The sequence below is a fragment of the Callithrix jacchus genome, chromosome 9 (genome assembly GCF_049354715.1).
Source record: "Callithrix jacchus isolate 240 chromosome 9, calJac240_pri, whole genome shotgun sequence".
Lineage (NCBI taxonomy): Eukaryota > Metazoa > Chordata > Mammalia > Primates > Cebidae > Callithrix > Callithrix jacchus.
This window is the reverse complement of record NC_133510.1, coordinates 62,778,257-62,800,129: the sequence shown is the minus strand read 5'-3', so window position 1 is coordinate 62,800,129 and position 21,873 is coordinate 62,778,257. Positions and strand designations below refer to the sequence as shown.

Here is a 21,873-nt window from a genome sequence, read left to right as displayed (position 1 = left end):
TTTAGCTGAATGTATGGCTGCTCAGAATGAAAAACACAGTTTCAGCCTTTCTGGCAGCTAGGTGTGACAATGTGACTAAATTCTGGCCAATGTATGTGACCACAGTGAGGTATGCAAAACATACTCTTAAAGGGTGGAGGCCTGTCCTCCCTTTCCCCATTCCTTCTGGCTGGAGCCATCTTGGATGATAAGATGGCAGAACAAAAAGACAGAAGGAGTCTGGGCCCCTGACAAATTAATAGAGAGCAAATACCATAGCATTCCAGGCTTTTCCATGAGAAAGAAAGAAAAGTCTGTTGTGTGTAATCTACTATTAGTTTTAGTGTCTGTGACATGCAGCAGAAACTATATCTTACAATAAGAATATAATCTGCTGAGACTAACTTGTCAATCCAGGTTCCATTGAGTATGGGCAGTTGTGGGCAGTGAGTGTCAGAAAGAGTGGTCTGAATAACTGCCCGCACTCAACGACAGAAAGATTAAACATTCAGAAAGATTTGTGAGGAAGATGCAAAGGAGAGAGAAAGGAAGGAAGGCAGAAAGAGCAGAGAGAGAAAAAGAGAGACAGACTGATATTTCTATCTACCCCTGACAGCTGTAGCATTTTTCTGCTGAGCAATAAGGAGCCCAGTATCAACCAAGAGAAGACAGCTGTGATTGGCAAACCTCTCTTTCTTCATGTAAGGAACAGAATCCAATGTGAGAAATGCCAGGAACTAATGAAACAATTCTGCTAGTGGGACGGGGAGGCCCTTTTGAGTTTCTGGTTCCAGATCTGAGTCCAAAGCTCATGAAAAATCTCCTTTGAAGAGGGTGTGAACAATTACAGGACAGGCCACTGCAGTGTGAAAGAATGACCCTAAGAGACTGGCTGGAAAAGAGAGGAAGAAAGTTTCTTACAGATGGAAAATGCAAAATGCAGGAAATTATCCTGAAATTACTTTGCCCCAAACTATGCCAATGGTGGAGAAGAAAGGTCATATACATATGTGAGCAAAGGCAAATCAACAGAGACAAAGATGGGGACTGGGCATGGTGGCTCAGACTTATAATCCCAGCAGTTTGGGAGGCCAAGACAGGAGAGTTGCTTGAGCCCCAGAGTTCAAGATCAGCCTGGGTGATATAGTGAGACCTCATCTCTACCAAAAAAGAAAAAAAAAAAAAGAAAGAAAGAAAGAAAAGAAAAAAAAATTAGCCAAGAGTGGTGATGTGTGCCTGTAGTCCCTGCAACTCGGGAGGTTGAGATAGGAGAATTGTCTGAGCCTGGGAGGCAGAGGTTACAATGGGCTGAGATGGTGCCACTGCAGCAGAGCAGAACCCTGTCTCAAAACTAAATGAACACATAAATAAATAAAATAACAAGAGACAAAGATTGTAGTGGGTAGTCCTTGGGACTCAGACAAACCCTACCATGTGAAAATGCAGTGAAAAATTGAAAAGGGGCTTATAAATTGGAAGACAAGGAGCTACCCATTCCCATAGGTTTGTAAGAGAGGAGATACGCAGGAACGAAGCAGGCAGAAAAACACTTTTCAGCAGGGACAAGCATCTAGAAGCACACATTGGAAATCTATGATGAGACTTTCCTAGAAAAATAAAGGCAGAGAAAACTGTTGTAAATTGAAGATGAAGAAGAAACTGACTAAATATACCCCCTCTAAATGCTGTTAACTGCAAAGATCATCTACTCTTGCTTGAGCAAACTGCTAGAAGGGTTCAAAACAGCTACAACTTAGATTCTATATAAAAGCAGTTCCTGCCTCCAGGAATTTAAAGAGTGTCAGGTTTGGAAAGGCCCACAGCCTTGGTGAGCTTGGAATGCTGCCTTTTATTTATTCAAAAAATACTCATATATGTTAGCTGTAGAAATATTAGAAGTAAAATTTAAAAACAAAAATTTTCTTTACTTTTATTATTCAAGAAAAACATATTTTGTTATATAATCTAGTTTTATAAATTATGCATTTATAATTATATTATTAATATATTTATATTCTAGAAACAATATATTATGATATTATTTAAATACAGTAATTTAAGTATTATTTAAATACAATAATATAGGCCAGGCGTGGTGACTCACGCCTGTAATCCCAGCACTTTGGGAGGCCAAGGCAGGCAGATCACAAGGTCAAGAGATCAAGACCATCCTGGCCAATATGGTGAAACCCTGTCTCTACTAAAAATACGAAAATTAGCTAGGTGTGGTGGCATGTGCCTGTAGTCCCAGCTACTCAGGAGGTTGAGGCAGGAGAATAGCTTGAACCCAGTAGGTGGTTTCAGTGAGCAGAGATCATGCCACTGTACTCCAGACTGGCAGCAGAGTGAGACTCCATCTAAAAAAAACCACAAATATTATTTAAATACAATAAATAAATAATATTATAAATATTATTTAAATTATATTTAATAATAAACATTAACAAGTAATATTTAATTTTATTAAATATCAATATTTTAATTTTTATTTAATAATTATTTAAATATGAATATTATTTGAATACAATAATATAACATGAATATTTAAATACAATAATATTTATAATATAAAATGATAATATAATCAACTGACCTTTATCTTGCTGGTTTAACATAGCATCCATGTACCTATCCACCTGTCTCTGGGAAATACTCTTACCATGTGGTTTAAATGGAAGACGTCACCATCTTAGAGATCTTACCCACCCCAATCTCCATTGATTGATCAAAGAATGAGCCTCTGACCCAAGCTAGGGTGTAAATAGAACCTTAGACTCCTGGCTACAGTCAGTTGATTCAGGGACTTGTTACAGGCCAGGTCGGGTTCATTCTGCCATTGCACAGTAAATCAATATCTGTGACACAGGTTTTGCAAGACAGAAAAGATTTTTTTGCAAAGCCACCGAGTGAGGAGGCAGGAGAAGAGCTCTCAAATCTGCCTCCTTGAAGATAATGCTTGGGGATATTTATGGGTTAGGGAAATGGGGTGGTCTAAATATGGAGAAAGGTGATTGGCAGTAAGGAAAAATAAAGCAACAGGTTCATTCTGTGCAGGCATGGTCAGGGTTCGTGGCATTCCATAGAATATATGTACAGAAAATGACAACATTTGCATGATTTGAGGGTGGAGTTTTAGGCCCCCCCTGAGGTCAAAAGACCACCTCTTTGGCACCTGCACAGACCCAGTTTAGGGACAGTGGTCTCAACCAGTTTGAACTAGAAAAGAGCTGGCCTAGGTTCCTGAAAAACAACTAATGTGATTATTACCATGATGACCTGTGAATGCTATCTATCAAGTAGTCAGTGAAGGTTGAGTTTCAGCACTCAGCAGCAGCCTTCAGCTGTACTGGGGCGTTCAGGTTCATGGATAAAGGAAGAAAGAATAACAAAAAGCAAGGCACCAGAAGTGAGCAGGGCAAGCAGACCTGATCAAATTGAAAATTGACCTCTTGGTTTTAGATTGTCACCTGCCAAGTCTCTTGTTTGTTCGTTGTTTTTGAGACAGGGTCTCACTCTGTCGTGGAAGCTGGAATGCCATAATGTGATCTTGGCTCACTGCAACCTCAAACTCCTGGCTTCAGGTGATCCTCCCACCTCAGTCCCATCAGTAGCTGGAACTACAGGTGCATGCCACCACCACACCCAGCTAATTTTTGTATTTTTTGTAGAGTATGGATTTCTCCATGTTGCCCAGGCTGGTCTTGAACTGCTGAGCTCAAGCAATCTGTCTGCCTCAGTCTCCAAAGTGCTGGGATTACAGGTGTGAGCCATGCAAGGCTGTGTCACTATGAAGAGAAAACTAGTCTCAGAGAGAAGCTAGGCAGTGGGCAGGAGCCAAAGCCTCTGCTTGTACATGCTTCCCTACTCAATTTCCAGCTCCTCTCCCACTAAAAGACACCAGCTCAGCTATTCTACCCCCCTGCCTCTGCCACATTAACTTTTCTACCCACTATTGGATCTTTGCTGTCAGCATGTAAACACGCTGTACACCTCCCACCTTCAAAATGAATGAAGTCTCTACACTCCACTTCTCTTCCAGCTATGGCCCCATTTCTCTGTTTCTTAGCAGAGCAAAACTTCTCAAAGGAGCTGTCTGTACTCATGGTCTCAGGATCTTCTCCTCCTACCCTTCCCAGGGTGGCCTTCTGAGATAGGTAACCAAGAGGAAATGGGTCATGGGAGAGATATGATCTAATGAGGAGAAGCAGGTGATGGCTGAGCCCTAGCTGGCCCCATGACTATGGGTCTTGCTATGTTGCCCAGGCTGATCTCAAACTCCCGGCCTCAAGTATTACTCCTGCCTCAGCCTCCCAAAGCACTAGGATTATAGGTGTGAATCATCATGTTTGGCTTCAAAGGAACACTTTGTTGTTCTGTTAAATTAAGTTTCGCCTAAACTTGTCTCCTTATGTATATTAAGTCTGGGACAAAGGTTTCGCCATATAATGAACTGTAACCCAATTGGCTATGAAAATAGACTGTAACCTACTCTTGTAAGAGTCACTGAGTTTCAGTCAATCAAAGGTGGCCAACTGTTCAAATTGTGTTCAAATAAGGCAAATGCCCACTGAGCTGTAACCATTCTGGCTGTTTCTGTACCTCCCTTTATTTTCTGTATATCACTTCCCTTTTTCTCTCCATAAATTTTCTTCCACCCCATGGTAGGGTTGAAGTCTCTCTGAATCTATTTTGGTTCCAGGGATGCCTGATTCGCAAATTGTTCTTTGCTCAGTCAAACTCTGTTCAATTAAATTTGTCTCAGATTTTTCTTCTAATGGTTCCAAGTCTGGCATTAAAATTCTCTGCGTCTGCTCTGGTGTGGAGGCAGTACTCACGCTGCTCCTGTATAAGAACAGGCCAGACATGCTAGGCAGGCAGGAGCTCAGTGACCCCATGTTCCTCTGGATTTCTCTCTTTCCTCTCACTTCCCCTCACTATTTCCTTCTTTCTTTTTTCTTTTTTTTTGAGGCAGAGTTTCGCTCTTGTTACCCAGGCTGGAGTGCAATTGCGTGACCTCGGCTCACCGCAACCTCCGCCTCCTGGGTTCAGGCAATTCTCCTGCCTCAGCCTCCTGAGTAGCTGGGATTACAGGCACACACCACAGTGCCCAGCTAATTTTTTGTATTTTTAGTAGAGACGGGGTTTCACCATGTTGACCAGGATGGTCTTGATCTCTTGACCTCGTGATCCACCTGCCTCGGCCTCCCAAAGTGCTGGGATTACAGGCTTGAGCCACTGCACCTGGCCTTTTTTTTTTTTTTTGAGACATGGTCTCTCCCTCTTGCCCAAGGTAGAGTGCAGTGGCACAATCAAAGCTCACTGCAGCCTCAACCTCCTGGGTTCAAGCAATGCTCCTACCTAAACCTCCCAGGTAGCAGGGACTACAGGTGCTTGCCACTATGCCTGGCTAACTTTTTGTATTTTTTTTTTATAGAGATGGGGGTTTTGCCATGTTGCCCAAGCTGGTCTTGAACTCCTGGGCTCGAGTGATTTGTCCACATACAGGCATGAGTCACTGCACCCAGCCCTCCTCACTTTTTGATTAAGATTCACTGAAGATCAGGGAACTTTCTGAGATTCAGGGGCAAGTCAGGCATATCCCAAAGGACAGGAGGAAGCCGTTGGAGGACAGAGGCCCTTGTCTTCATGGGCAAGACAGGGAGCGCCCCCCATCTTGAGAGGCCCCCAAAGAAGGCAAGTTAGGAGAGGTTTCAGAAGGTTCTTGGAAACTGAAGCAAGCCACATTACAGCTGCTGGCCAGAAAACCCTGCTGCAAATGCATGTGTACAGAGATGCTCCCCAGGATGAAATAAAACAGTGACAAATAATAGCTTTCAAGAACTCAAAGGATCTGCTCTAGCAGATGCTTTTAGGCTATGTATTATAATCGCCTCTCTGGGCCTCAGTTTTCTCCTCATTAAAATGGAGTAATAACATCTATCTTTCAGGATTGTTATGAAAATTAGTGCTGAAACAACAGATGCTAGTGAGGTTGTGGAGAAATAGGAACACTTTTACATTGCTGGTGGGAGTATAAATTAGTTCAACCATTGTGGAGACAGTGTGGCGATTCCTCAAGGATCTTAAACTAGAAATACCATTTGACCCAGCAATCCCATTACTGCGTATATGGCCAAAGTATTATAAATCCTTCTACTGTAAAGACACATGCTCACATATGTTTATTGCAGCACTGTTCACAATAGCAAAGACTTGGAACCAATCCAAATGCCTATCAATGATAGACTGGATAAAGAAAATGTGGCACTGGCCAGGTGTGGTGGCTCACGCCTGTAATCCAAGCACTTTGGAGGCCAAGGCAGGTGGATCACTTGAGGTTGGGAGTTCAAGAACAGCCTGACCAACATGGTAAAACCCTGTCTTTAAAAAAAAAAAAAAGAAAAGAAAATGTGGCACATATACACCATGGAATACTATGCAGCCATAAAAAAGAATGAGATCATGTCCTTTGCAGGGATACGGATGAAGCTGGAAACCATGATTCTCAGCAAACTAACACAAAGAGAAAACCAAACACCGCATATTCTCACTCATAAATGGGAGTTGAAAAATGAGAACACATGGACACAGGGAGGGGAACATCACACACCAGGGCCTGTTGGAGGGTAGGAGGCAAGGGGAGGGAGAGCATTAGGACAAATACCTAACGCATGCAGGGCTTAAAACCTAGAAGATAGGTGCAGCAACCACTACGGCACATGTACACCCATGTAACAAACCTGCATGTTCCACACATGTATCCCAGAACTTAAAGTAAAATAAAAAATTTTTAACAAGAAAATGAAAGTGCTTAGAACAGTGCCTGGCATGTGGTGAGCACTCTGGAAGTGTTTGCTATTGTAGCATGTGGCAAACCACACTCTGACTCTGCCACTTATTAGCAGTGTAATCTTGTGCAAATTACTTTACCTCTCTGAGCTTCAGTTTCCTCCTCTGTAATGTAGGAGTAACCTCACAGGCCTTATTGTGGAGATGAAATAAAGTTAAATGGATGATGTGTGGGAAATACTAAGCACAGTGCTTGGGATGGAATAAAGATCCAACAAATACCAACTATTTTTATTTCTATGATTTTATTGTCACATTTCTTTCATCAGGTTTAGACTTGTACCTCTTCAATCCAGTTTACTTCAGTTCATTCCCCAATGGCAGCAAAAGCACTCTTTTTAAAAAGTAAGCAGCCTCAGAATGAATCTATAGTGACAGAAATACATCAGTGGTTGTCTGGAAGTGGAGAGGAGGGACGATTAACTGCAAACAGGTACAAGAGAAATTTCTAGGATGAGAAAAATATTTTATATTTTGACTGGTGGCGGTCGCACAGGTGTATTCATATGACAAGACTCATCAGACTGTACACTGAGATGGATGCATTTCTTTTTATGAAAACTTTACCTTAATAATGTTGATTAGAAACACCATACACTGGGGCCAGTTGGGGAGTTGAGGACTAGGGGAGGGATAGCACTAGGAGAAATACCTAATGTAGATGACAGGTTGATGGGTGCAGCAAACCATCATGGCACATGTATACCTATGTAACAAACCTGCACGTTCTGCACATGCATCCTAGAACTTAAAGTAAAGTATTAGTTCTGGGATGCATGTGCAGAACGTGTAGGTTTTTTACATAAGGTGTTCTTAGGCAGGTCACCTTCCTCTCTGGGATACCTGCATGTTCTGCACATGCATCCCAGAACTTAAAGTATTTCATTTTTTTTTTTGAGATGGAGTTTCACTCTTGTTACTGAGGCTGGAGTGCAATGACGCGTTCTCAGCTCACCGCAACCTCCACCTCCTGGGTTCAGGCAATTCTCCTGCCTCAGCCTCCTGAGGCACATGCCACCATGCCCAGCTAATTTTTTGTATTTTTAATAGAGACGGGGTTTCACCATGTTGACCAGGATGATCTCGATCCCTTGACCTCGTGATCCACCCCCTTGGCCTCCCAAAGTGCTGGGATTACAGGCGTGAGCCACCGCGAACGGCCCAAGACTTAAAGTATAATAAAAAAAAAAGAAAAAGAAAAAAAGGTAAGCAGCCTCCCCGGTCACTTATTACATTATTATATTTTCTCTTCTCCATGGCACTTTTCAATATATAAAATTATTTTATCCATTTTTTTATAAGTATGTTGCCCAACTCATCCCTCCATTAGAATATAAACTCTTTGAGGGCAAGCACTCTGCACGTTTAGCACATAGTAGGAGGCTGATAAATTCTTCTTGGCAGACTGACTAATGATTAATGTCCATCAATGGTTCTACCTCCAAATTATCTGTTGATTTCATCTATTATCATTATTTCTGCTAAGACCATTTCAGCTTAGGGCACTATTATCTCTTGCCTTGATTATGCAATGGCCTCCTTGCTTCCACCATTGCTCCTTCATTTCAGTCTCCACAGAGACCCCAGTGGTCTTTTAAAAATATAAATCAGATAGTATTGCTCCCCTACTTCAAAAATGGCAATAAAAATGATTAAGAAGCTGAAGAAATGAACAAGAAAAGGCAATTTAAAACTCTAGGAAAATACAAAAGTTATATAAGAAAGATCATGGTCTTAATATGAAATCAACCAAAGTGTAACTCTGGAGCAGAGATGACTCTCCACTCATAAGTTCAAAAAATACTCCAGCTATTAACGATGAGGGGGAGAGATGGCCCTCAGACCAAAAAATTCAGTTTTCTATCTTCTAAATGTTGCCGCTTCCGTGTCTGCTGTTCCAGTCTACATGCCCTTTATATCTAGCAAATTTCTATTACCTTCCTGCCATGGTGGGACACACGAGTCTCCTGTGGGATCATCCAGAGTCTCACCTGCCTAAACATACAATGTAGTTGTGACTCTCTTGAGTCTTGTCATCTCCCCATTGTGTGCCCCAAGGTGTTTCCAGAAAGTGAGTCCTGGTCCCTCCTGTCTCAGGAACCCAAAACATCACCTTCTTCTCGCATCACAGTCAATCTCTTTTTCATAGGGGAAAGTCTCTGTTTCTCTGAGTCATTTGGTACACCCATAAGTCACATTCTGTTTTACTTATTTCCCCAAACTCTATAATTTTTCTAAAGATATTAGGGTTGGGGGAAACTAAGCTGGAGAAAGTGCAGGAAATTTATGTGTTTTATCCCATTAAACCTCTCACCCTAGGTAAGAAGTACCAAATTGGCTATCTATTTGAATGGAAGAAGGGGAAATAGAAAAACAGGGAGGAATAAAAAAGTGTAAATTATTATCTCAAAATATTACCTAGCCAGTTTCCCCTTAGCAAATTTTTGTGTATTCATAAAGTTTATTTCTGACCTTTGTTTAACCCTCTCAACAGCATAATGTCTGAGTTTTGCATTTTTCAAGGTAGTAGACATTGTGACCGATTTTCCAACATTCCATCTGTTCTATGATTAATCTAAGCAATTCATGGCAATTTACCTCTTTGTCAGGGGTGGACAGCCTAAACCAATTTGGGCCAATGAGATTCAAGGAGACACATAATGAGGGCTCTAGGAAAGAAACTTCTTCAAACTTGAATGCTGTGGAAAGGCAGGCTCTTTCTTCTGTAAGTTGTGAATGAGGAAATATAGAGTTCCCATTGCCTGGCAGTCACACTACAGCAGCAAAGGGTAAAGCCAAAACTGTGGGCAGCAGAGCAAAGAAGTAGAAAGAGACTACCACCTCTATGCCATCCTTCAGCCGCTGGGCCCTGCCCTCACTCTTCACTGTCTAAGCCAATGTGGGTTGGCTTTTCTGTTACTTGTTGTTCACTGCATTCTATCTGATTTAGAATTTGGTGCCAGGAACAGAAGTGCTGCAAACACCAAACTGTAATGAGTTGCATGCTGGCTCCCCAAAGATATATCTACAAGCTAACCCCTGGAACCCGTGAGTGCTACCTTATTTGGAAAGAGTCTTTGTAGGTATTATATTATTTTCAGATGTTGAAGAGACCCAAATGAAAGATATTTTAGTTAGAAAATTCACATTTAACCTTTATTATATGACCATTTATCAAGATCAATAAAAGTCTTTTCAACAGAACTTCATAGATGCAGGAGTTCAAGTTTTTTTTTTTTTTAATTAGTTCAATGACTTATTTGACAATGTTACTAACTTCAGAAATCGATTTTCCTGTAACTGAAAAGAATCCTGGTCTGGTAGTCTGAGTACGTAATTTCTGTCCTTGTCTTAGTTACTAAGCTGGGGTCTTAGGCAGGTCACCTTCCCCTCTGAATATTAGTTACTTCTTTTTTGTTTTTGAGACGGAGTTTCGCTCGTTACCCAGGCTGGAGTGCAATGGCGTGATCTTGGCTCACCGCAACCTCCACCTCCTGGGTTCAGGCAATTCTCCTGCCTCAGCCTCCTGAGTAGCTGGGATTACAGGCACGCGCCACCATGCCCAGCTAATTTTTGGTATTTTTTTAGTAGAGACGGGGTTTCACTATGTTGACCAGGATGGTCTCGATCTCTTGACGTCGTGATCCACCTGCCTCGGTAGTTAGTTCTTCTGTGGAACTTTTGGTGGCTCCCAATTGCCCGGGTGCATCAGAATTGTCTAGGTCCTTGTTACAAACACATATTTCTGGGTCTTCTCTCAGTCCTACTGAATCAGATTTTCTAATATTGGGGCAGGAGTCTGTATTTTTAGTTAACTGGGTGTTTACAATGTACAGCCAAGTTTGTGAAGTATTGGATGAAGACCTCCAGGGTCCTTCCTTGCTCTAAAAATTTGTATTCTGATTTCTACTCCTTCTATCACTGTTTGTCCTAACTTTGCTACTAGATGTTGTGTTAAAACAAAGCAAAGCAAAACACAGAATAAACAATAAAAAACCAAGATCATGGTTTATTCATCTTTATATTCCCCCAGCACCTACAAAGTGCCTGGTAGGTAGTAGGCATTCAATAAATATTTGAAAAATTACTCAGTGATGATTAAATAAATGAATGTTATTTCATGTGGATCCCAATCACCTATAGATAGAAGAATGTAAAAAGAGAGAAGATATTTTAAACTTTTGTCTGATGTAATCTTGCACTCCCTATCTGCCCTACTATGTACTTCAGTAATGGGTTATGTGAATGAAGTTGTGCATATTGAGGAACCCAGTAGGAAGGTGGTTAGATTCTCCTGGGGGCTAGATTATCCCACAGTATTTCTCAGTGGCAGTGATAACTGAAAGGCGCTCATGATTCAGCAGGAGCTGGTTTTCTCCATGACTTTTCCAGGACCAGAAGAAGCCATATCCTGACTGGGTGGCAGATGTCCTCAGAGCCATTGCTGCAGATCACCGAACCTGCAAAGGCCACCTCAGGTTTCCGTGGGGCCCCAGAGGGTGGGAAGAAGCATTCATCTTCGATTAGAAGTTACTGGTAAATCTGACAGCAGTGGGTGTCAGCTGAGCCAAGAGTCCTTTGCAGCCAATGCCCCCGGGATATCCGATACCACCGTTTGTGACCCTGAAGTCCTTCCACCCGCTCTTCTATACTCCACTGACCTATGGAGCCTCCCCAGTTTAGACACTGTCTGCTGGCCTTGGAAGGTACCGGCTCAGGATGAAATCTGTCACAGGGGTGGGCAGCTTAGCCAGGGGGAGGTAGAGGAGTTTTGCATCCAGGCCAGGGTTGTAGCGGATGCGAGGGCTCCGGGAAACAACAGCATGCTCCATGCTGTTGATGACATCTCTGACTCTGGGCTCTGCCAGCTGCATCATGTTTTTCAATTTGTCGGTATCTGTTTGAGGGCACAGAGGAGAAAAAGGCTCTGTTATTCTTCATAAAAGATGGTTTCTTCTGAATTCCATACAGCTTCCCTCTCCATCAGATCCCTGATCTAACATTTCAGGCATCAAGTCTGTCACACCCTCCAGGTGGTCCCTTAAACTAACACACATTTATAATACTATCATAAATCATCTTAGCCTGGCCAACATGGTGAAACCCCATCTCTACTAAAAATACGAAAATCAGCTGAGTGTGGTGGCACATGCCTGTAATCCCAGCTACTTGGGAGGCTGAGATACGGGAATCACCTGAACCCAGGAGGCGGAGGTTGTAATGAGCTGAGATTGCACCAATGAACTCCAGCCTGGGGGACAGAATGATATGCTGTCTTAAAATAAATAAATAAATAATCTTATTTCTCTTCCTGAGTTCAACAATTGTGCACTGAATTCCTACTATTGCACTAGACTGGTGATGAGAAGAACTGTGCTACTTATTAGCTATATGACCTTGAGTTTAAACTTTTATCTGTAAAATGGAGATAATACTATCTTTCCTGAAGATTGGGCACAGTGGCTTATGTCTGCAATCCCAGTACTTTGGGAGGCTGAGTGGGCCAATCACCTGAGGTCACAAGTTCGAGACCAGCCTGGCCAACATGGTAAAACTTCATCTCTACTAAAAATACAAAAATTAGTCAGGCATGGTGGCGCGTGCCTATAATCACAGCTACTTGGGAGGCTGAGGCATGAGAATCACTTGAACCTGGGAGGAGGAGGAGGTTGCAGTGAGCCAAGATTGCTCCACTGCATTCCAGCCTGGGCAACAGAGTAAGACTCCATCTTCCCCCCCCACCAAAAAAAATCTGTCCTGGAAAATAACAAAGATGATTAATAGCAGAGTGGACACTTTGGGCGGGGGTGCAGACAGAATAGAAAACATTGTGGGACAAGGGGCTTTTTTTTTTCTTTCCTTCTATGTACTTCCTAAAGTTCCCACATTTAAACAAAAAGCATCCAGGAGAAAATATTATTAAAAAATAGTAGTATTGCCCCTACCTCAGTCATAAGACCATTGTGGACTCAAATAATCTAAGGCATAGAGAAGCACCTGGTAGGGCCCTAACAAATGTGAGGGGCTGTTCTGTTTGCCCTGGCACACAGGGGTGGAGATGGGGACAGAGCACCTGAGTGGTGCAAGTGTGCAGAAGTTCATGACATAACTAGGAGAAGGGCCACAAGCCCACCAGGCCCTCATGTGCACCCTCGCCCCAGGACAGGGGGATTCATGCTTCATTGAGAGCCCTGAGGACTCCAGAGAAAATGGTGCTTCAGCAGACTGCCCTGATAAGGGATGAAAACTTGAAAATGGAGAGGAAGCCAAAGCTGCCCTGACTTTGAGAATGGTCTAGGCAGGCAAGGAATTGACCTGCTTGGGCTCAGGACCCTTGAGGGTGGCTGGTGAGAATGCGGCGGTATCACTTAAGTCCCCTTCACCCCAGACTCTGAGAAACTCCATTTTCTGTTTCCTGGAAAGAAAACTGATGCAGGGAAAAAGCCAAACTACATTTTGGGATCTCAACAAGAGTCACGTAAACTTAAAGCCAGACTGTCTGCAAAGCAGTGAAGTCTTGGGAAGGCGCACCCTGCCCTCTGACCGTGGAGCTAGCACAGAGGCCACCAGCAGCAGGGCTGAGGGTTGAAAGAATCCTTCAGGATGCCCAGGGGGCTGTGTCTGCTTCCTTGGAGCCAGGGAAGCCTTTGTGGGCTGAGGAGGCGGAGCAAGCTGACATGATAAGATGGGCTGGGGCCTGGGTTCTGAGAGGTGGGGAGGGCTAGCACAGGCAGTGGGGCAGAAGAAGGTACCCCAGACATGGGAAGCAGTATGAGGCACATGCTTTCATTGTTTTCTCAAATTGCTATTAGCTGCCATTCAGTGCTGGGCACCCTGCTGGGCATGGAGTGGGAAGGGAGAGGAAAGGACACATCCAGCCCTGTCACTCTCCTCCACAGTGAGGAAGGACATAGGCTTTGGAGTTGGGCACCTGCGAAAACGTTTTTGTTATTGGGAGAATTAAGTAAGATAAAGTCTATAAAGTATCAGGTCTGGTCCTGGGGTTTACAAGCCAGGGGCCTGTTGGATCGCACAGCAGCTTGCGGAGTTGGTACCCAGTGATGCTCCATGACAACTCCTAAATATTTCTTCAGTCTGTTGCACAGCCGCCCGCAACCACCAGAACCACCATGACTTAGAACTTCATGTTTTTATCGTTCCATCACTGGGTTTCTGCAGTGGTCTCCCAGGTGGCCTCTTTATCCTTCCCACCGTGACACAAATCTGATATCATTTCAGGGCCATTTACAAGGCTCCCCAGTGCCCTCAGGATAAAATCCACACTCCTTAATATAGCCATCAAAGCCTCTTATGATCTGACTCCTAATGTCTCCCCTCCTCAGTCACCACCCACAGCACTCCTCCTGCCAGACTAATGGCAATGGCAAAGGTCTGTTTGATTCTTACTGTGGCAGAGCTGAGTACTTTGCTCTTAAACAGAAAAGAATTAAACTTTTCTGTTTAATTCTCCTAACAATTCATGAGAGAGGAATTGTACCTTATAAATGGACAAACTGAAGTTTGGAGAGCTGTGTAGCATGATTAGAGGGACTGCTAGAATGCAAGCCTGAATTTGCACTGCCTCCAAAAGCATACAATGCTACGTCAGGTCTCCAAAATGTGGTTCACACCCTTCCTCTTGTGTGAAACATCCGTCACCTCTTTCCCTTTTGGTGTACTCGTATTCATCCTTCAACACTCACTAAGGCATAAACTGTCACCTCTGTGAGGCTTCCGTCGCGGAAGGAAGTCTGCGCTGTTGCTTTGTTTTGTACACATGTCCATTATTGCAAGATTCTTCATGTGATGGTGTATTTGCTTTCGCATCTTCCCTGCTAGTTTCCTGGAGATTGTCTCATTCTCTGTATCCCAATAAACACTGGGTAATGGAAGCGAAAACTCTCGTATGACCACTTGGGAAAACGTTTATCTAAACGTAGTTGATCACTGCCTGAAAACTTTCCTCTGAAATGATGGTGTGGACTACAGGTGAATTGGCCGATGTATTTTATAAACCAGTCCTTACTATTCTTTAGTATAACAATACCAGCTTTTGGACAAGGTTTTCAGAGGAGTTTGCCTTTATACATATTCTTTCATGGACTGCACTAAAGACTCTACAAGCTCTCTTCATCCTGAGTGCTTACTTAGAAAATGACTTTGTGAAGTTTCTAGATACTGGCTGAATATATTTCGCCCAGCCTCAGGGCAGCTCCACAAATAATTGAAACTACTCTTTGCTAAGAGAGATTACACAGAGGATAAATACTCTTCCCCCCACACTCTAACATCTACTCTCCTTGTTCCCAACAGCTGCAGATTTCCCTTTGGGGATCTATGCCTCCCCCACAATGAGTCCGTTGGTCTGGGGAGAGCACGTGGCCCAGCCTGTGCCACACTTTCACATTCCCCTGGGCACAGTGATTGGTTTAGGGTTGGGTACATCTTGTGGCTGCCTATGATTCGGCCACCATAGATCCTCCAAGTCAGAGTGTACATTAGGACTTTTGGGAGAGGCACTGGAAAGAACTCTCCTATTTTCCCAGCAGACCTCACCCTGGGTGGAGGTGAGGAGATGCTGCAGCCATGTGGCCCCCATAGGGGAGAGAGCTTAGAGACTGGAGTCAATGCAAAAGAAGCAGAGCTAAGAAATGGGGGAATCCTAACAACATCATTTGTGGGCTGGGTTGGGTTGTACCTGAAGCTTATCTTGCTCAACTTTTTAGTCAGATGAGGCAAGAAATTCCTTTTCTGCTTAAATAATTTGCACTGGATCTTCTGTCACTGAGTAAGTCCCAACTAATGTAAATCCTTAGACATTTTCTTCCCACAGAATCCTAACATATCTAGCACTAAAAGATGACTTTATCTAAGGGGTACTCCAAATTTTTCTTGGTGGCTTCCCAAAATCAATGAATGAATGACTCCTCCATCCACCAGGTTCTTCAAGCTGTAAACCCAGCACTCATCCTTGATGGCTTCCTCTCCCTCACCCCTTCATCCTCAGTGTGCTTTGATGCTCTGATTTATTCTGTATACACCAGGTACCCACCATTGCTCCCCATCTGCTGGTTTCTTTGAAGTTCCTCAAATGGAGTTTTCTGCCTCAGAGCCTTCCTACAGAAAAAAAGCCCCTACTCATCTCCTTTTTCCCCTTCCCAGCAACATCTAACTCTTATTCCTCCTCAAAGTCAACTCAGAGAAGCTCCCCACTTCACCATCATCCGAATTGGGGCACACCTTCCCACTCCATCCTTCTTTCACATACCTCTTTCTCCTTTGTAGCACATATCCACGTTTACCATTAAACACATAGGTTTTTGTTAATGTTTGTCTCTCCCACTGAGCCCTAAGCTACAGTCAGTGAGGGCCAAGCATACCACTTTGTCCACTCCAGCTCTCTGGCCCCACACATGCTTGTGACATGGCAGACTTGCAATAAAGCATGTATGTATTCAGTGAAAAATGACTGTGTTCTGTTGACATATGATGTCCAACAGACGATTTTTTGCAGCACAAAGTTTTGGGGCAGCAGGGTAAACAGCTGCCATGTCTCCTTTATCCTCTAAAAACAGCTATGAGTCACAGGAGTCCCTCAGCTCAGTGAGGGAAAGAGAGCTACCTAGAGACCCTCCCTTTTAAATCCCCATGTGCTTGTTTTCTTCTTTATTAATGAGCACTCAGAGTGTGCAAGGTACTTCACACATGATAACCCTCACAGCAAGCCCATGAGGGAGGCACTATCTTTGGCTCCATTTTGTAAATGAGAAAACTGAGGCATGGGAAAACTAGGCAATAGGTCCAAAGTCTCCTAGCTGGTAAGTAGTAGAGCCAGCTCTTGATCTCTTGGTTGTACTTATCTCAGTGCATTTTCACCTGATTCCCCTGCATCATGATGCTGTGGAGGTAGGTGTCAGGAGTGGGCCACATTGCTCTTAACTCCCCGCACAGCTCCAGCAGTGATAATTCTGCCACTTCTCTCTATTCTCAAACCCCAGTTCTACCACTGTGTGACCTGGAGTCCTGAACTCCTCTGAATTAGACCAACCCGCTCCCCTCAGAGACCCTCTCCTGCCCCAGGAACTTACAGATGCGGAAGTACTCCTCTCCATAGCTGTCCCGGGTCTCCTGAGGTAGCCTCTCCCAAAGCTTTCGCAGGCGTGACTCCATGCCTTCCTTGCCCAGAATGGCTGTCCGGTAGTTCCCTGGCTCAATGATGCTGACCTTCACCCCAAAGTAGTAGAGCTCACGCCTGGGAAAGATGAGTTGCACTCAGTCTGGGCCCCGAGATGACAATCATCATGGAGAGTCACCTCTAGATGGGCTTGTCTTTCAGGAACCTAGAGATGCTTCCCCCACCCCTGCACTTGGCCCTGGCATTGTCGTTTTGCAAATAAGCCCCTCCTTAGGGCCTCAGCCCTTTCCCAAGCTGGCGCAGCAATCTCTGGGCAATTTGCATAAGGCAGGGCCAGCGGGAGGAAGTCAATAGAGAATCTAGGCCAAAGTGTGGTCTCCCACCAGGTCCCTCCCATTATCAACCCTTCACCCAATACCCACATGGTGAAGGGCGTGGGTGTACACAAGGCCTGCATGCTCCTCTGAGGACCTCCCAGAGGGGACCTCTGCCTCCAGGCCTGTCTGTCTGGGGGACTCTCCCTCCTCCTCTCACAGGCCCAAACAGCATTTTACTTACCCTGTGCAGCTCAAGGGAAGGCCCGCCTGATGCCTTATAATTCCACTCTACCTCCTCTCCTAAGCTCTTCTCTTAGTCTTGGAGAAAACACCTTGAAGTCTAACCTTCCTTCTGCTACTGTGTTAGCTTCTTGTCTGCAGAATTTCCCTGCCCACATGCTGTCACTCCCAACCCTCTCTGACCCCTGGGATTTCCACCCAGAAGGTTTAGTACCAGGGCCCAGTTACCTAATGCTGTCAGAGAAGGCTTCGACGCCAAACTTGGAGACACAGTAGCCACCACCGATGACAGCCACACGACCACCAGAGCTGGACATGTTGACAACCCTGCCCCGGGCTCTCCTGACCATGGGCAGCATGTGAAGGGTCACTTCGATCAGTCCCACCAGGTTCACATTGATCACCTTCACAAAGTCCTCCTTGGTCAGCCATTCGTTGGGACCACTGGGCAGGCCCACACCAGCATTGTTCACCAGGGCCCAGAGGCCTAGGGGCGAGATGGAGAACCACACAGAAATTAGCAATGGGCTGGGAAAGAACCAAGGTCTGCTCCCCACCAGCTCAGGGCCCTCAAGGATGGTTGAGCAGATGCACAAGACATAACATGGTCAGGTTATAACATAAAACAAAAGTGTGCCTTTTACTAATTAGTTTTCCCCAAAGGGACACTTTTTCCTGATTCACGTAAAATCTGCCAGCTAGCTGGGGCTCTGTACCAGCTATAATCTAGGTGTTAGCTCACAGCATTTCAACTATCAGCTTTGGGATAAGAGTTTCATTTGTATACCAATGAATTAATGTTTGGATCCTTCCCCATCATGCTTCACCCTCTCTATTTACTTAAGTATAACCAACTGCATTTCACATACTACCAAAATCAGTCCGTTCATTCATTCATCTTCACATGTTTATTCATGCATGCATCTAGTAGGTGACAATTACAGGGTGAAGGAAGCCAGGTGTAGAGGTTTACACCTGTAATCACAACCCTTTGGGAGGATGAGGTGGGAGGATCACTTGAGTTCAGGATTAGAGACCAGCCTGAGCAACAGAGTGAGAGCCCTGTTTTGACAAAAAAAAAAAAAAAAGTCAGGCATGGTGGTGCATGCCTATAGTCCTAGCTACTTGGGAGGCTGAGGTGGGAGGATCACTTGAGCCCAGATGAGAGTTTACCTTGTTCAAAATTACACTGAGCTATGATGGTGCCACTGTACTCCAGCCTGGGTGAGCGAGTGAGACCCTGTCTCTAAAAATAAAATAAAATGATATAAAATAAAATAAAATACAGGGTAAAGGAGACACAAAATGAACAAAACAGCATCTTACCCCTGAAGGAACTCACAAGCCAGAAAGGAAATAATACTATTTATAAATAAATATATAAAATATTTAAATAAAATTTGTATGAAAAATGTGATGAGGATTCTGAGATATTTCCATTGGGTTGGTACAAATGGAAAGAAATAATGCTAAGTGTTGTCATTCAACTCTGCAGGGGCCCAGGGTTGAAGAGTTTTATGTCCAGTCCTGGTTTTACTTCCAGCCTTGGACAAGTCACTTCCCTCTCTGGGCCTCAGGTTCTTCATCCATTGGACTGCAACAGTTGTTTCCAGACTGTGTTTTGCAAGCCTGCTAGGAGGAGGAAAATGCAGGAGAAGCTCTCCTTTCACTTGTTTTACACACTGGGCTTCCAAAAAATTCCACCAGAGGGCGGGTGATACAAAGGATACACTGGAAACCCCTCTAAAAGCTCCTTAAGGTCCCCTTCTGGCTCCTTCATGCAAGCCCTACTGCTCTGGTGATTCTCCCCACAGCCCCAGCCTCTGCAGCCTCCAGATACTCTGCAGGCACATCCCACTGTCTCCTGAAGGCAGGTCTCAATGCAAACAAATTCTAGTCCATCCCTTCCCCTAGGTCTGGGGTTCCCACCCAAGTCATGCCCCTACACAATCTCCCTATCTTTCTCTATCCAGGAGCAATGAGAAGCATGCAAGAACTTCATCTCCCATCCCCCCTACCCACCCCAGTTCTCAGTTTTTCTTAGACCAGGATATTGCCCAATGGCCTAGGCAAAATAACAGTCCCTCGAAGATGTCCCCATCCTCATTATCTCTGGAACCCGTGAATCTGCTGGGTTACATGGGAAAGGGGAATTAAGGTTGCAGGTGGAACGGAGGTTGCTAATCAATTGTCCTTAAAGTTAGGGAGGAAGCTAACACAGGGAAATTATCCTAGATGAACCTGGTGAGCCCGGTATAATCACGAGTCCTTCTAAGTGGACAAAGGAAGCAGAAACCAGAGAATCAGAGAGACTGAGAGAAGTGTGAAAAACACTGGCCCCAACCTTGTGAGCTTTGAAGATGGAGGTAACCGGCCAGGAGCCAGGGGATGCCAGCTGCCTCTGGAAGCTGGAAAAGGCAATGAGACGAAGTCTCCTCCAGAGCCTCCAGAAGGAACACAGCTCTGCTGACTTTGATTTTAGATCAGTGAGACCCATTTTGGGCATCTCTTCTCCAGAACCAGAAGATAATATGTTTGCATTGTCTTCAGACCCTACCGTTGAGTTGTTACAGCAGCAACAGGAAACTAACATGCTAAGTGAGGCATTAAGGCAAGTGGCTCAAGGCTGAATGCAGGGAACTGGCTGAGACAGCCTGCTGAAGACAGAGGCTCACTCTTGCTGAATTATCAATTAATTCACTCACTCAAAAACTACGTATTGAGCACCTTACTAGGTGCCAGACATTATTCTAGGTACTAAGAACATGCAGTAAATAAAAGGGCCAAAAATCCTTCTTCCCAAGAAGCTTTACTCTAGCAGAGGAACAGACAATAAATAAGTAAAATCTGTTGTACTTTGAATGGTGATGAGTGCTAAGGAGAAAAATCAAGCAGGGAGTTACTGTCTGACTCCCCCTGGCTCCAGGACTCTGTTGCCCTGAGCTGTACGTGGGCTCCAGACCAGCTCCTTTAGGAGGGAGGACTTCCTCTGGGCTGCTGCTTCTGCAACCCAGCCATCCTGTTCATCCTGTTCCTGTGCCCACACCCTGTGTGCTGGAAGTGCATGAGGCAGGTCCCCACATAGTCCTGGGTCAGCCCCAGCCCACAGCTTCCTTTCCCAGTATGAGCAGCCACTCTGACATACTTGCCCCGAAGTTAAACCAACACCCACCATGGTGTCAATAAGAGACCAGATCTCTTTCTCCCCTGCCTGACACAGTCAAAGAGAGAAAATGCACCTACTCGTGGGATCCAACCTCCTGTCTCAGTCCCCCTCTCCCTATCCTGATACCAACAAGAAATGTACTTGTATTTCCCCAGGAGCTGATGGTTAGGACTGCTGAAGCTTCAGAGAGGCACATCCATTTTTCAAGGTTTGGACACACAGAACACATCTTTCCCCATCACTTCCTATTAAGACCTCTTTCCTGTCTCTCTTGAGTTTCCAGGACAGAAAACTTCCTTGGGAAATCACCCCTTCATGTGAACAGGCCAAACCATGCAGTGGCTTCCAATCAGACTGAGGCGGGGCCCTTTCCCTACATCACCTCTCCCACCCCATCTGGACATCAGGGTCTCTGGTACTGTCAGATGCTTTGGGAGAGGAAGAGAAAGAAGGAGAAACCAAGAACGCCAAAGTGCAATTCGCCCCACCTTGCTCGCCCACTTGGTCCCTCACCCACTGGGCCGCCGCCTTGATGCTTTCACTTTTGGTGACATCCAGTAGGGTGGTCTGCAGCCGACAGGAGGTATCCTGCTGAAGTTTCTGGGCTCCCTCCTCAGTGAAGCAAGCAGCCAGCACCTGCATGCCCCGATCAACCAGCTGTTTGGCCAGCAGGTTCCCGAAGCCAGAGTCACAGCCTGTGATGAAGACATACTTCTCTGAGAGATTGCTGACCAGATTGCAGTTCTTGAACCAGCGGTACATAAACGAGAGGTCCGTGAGGGCCGCCATAGGGCAGGATCAATGTGATAGCCAAGAGGGACTGGGCTCAGGAGACAGCAGGGAAGAAGCTGGTTCTCTGAGCCCTAGCCGGCAGTCTGCGGGAACCCACCAGGAAGAAGAGTTCTTCTCCCTCCCAAAGCTTGCAACAAATCTAGGTCCCTGGGTGAGCCACGCTGTAATTTTTATAGGTGGATGCATCACCACAGCAATTAGCCCAGATGCAAGAAATTCAAGTCCAACCTGAAGCTTTGTCACCTCTGACAGCCCTGGTGGCTGCCTCCCTCTCTCCTCCTGCCCTGATGGGTGAAGGTGATGAGAATGGGAAAGAATCCACTGGCAATGTTGGTGATGAATGGTGGCACACTCAGGCAGTGTAAGGGAGGCAAATGAAAGAGGAGGACTCACCT

General features: G+C 44.8%; 1 protein-coding gene across 1 annotated transcript; it reads right to left on the bottom strand.

Moving 5' to 3' along the window:
• Positions 1-10,812: 10,812 nt before the first annotated feature.
• On the bottom strand, positions 10,813-21,623 carry SDR9C7 (short chain dehydrogenase/reductase family 9C member 7). Its single transcript, XM_002752621.6, has 4 exons — positions 21,175-21,623; positions 17,749-18,007; positions 16,917-17,080; positions 10,813-11,725 (listed from the first exon to the last, which is right to left on the bottom strand). Exons 1-4 carry the CDS (start codon positions 21,473-21,475, stop codon positions 11,508-11,510), a joined length of 942 nt encoding a protein of 313 aa, XP_002752667.1. The 5' UTR covers positions 21,476-21,623; the 3' UTR covers positions 10,813-11,507.
• Between the last annotated feature and the right edge of the window lie 250 nt (positions 21,624-21,873).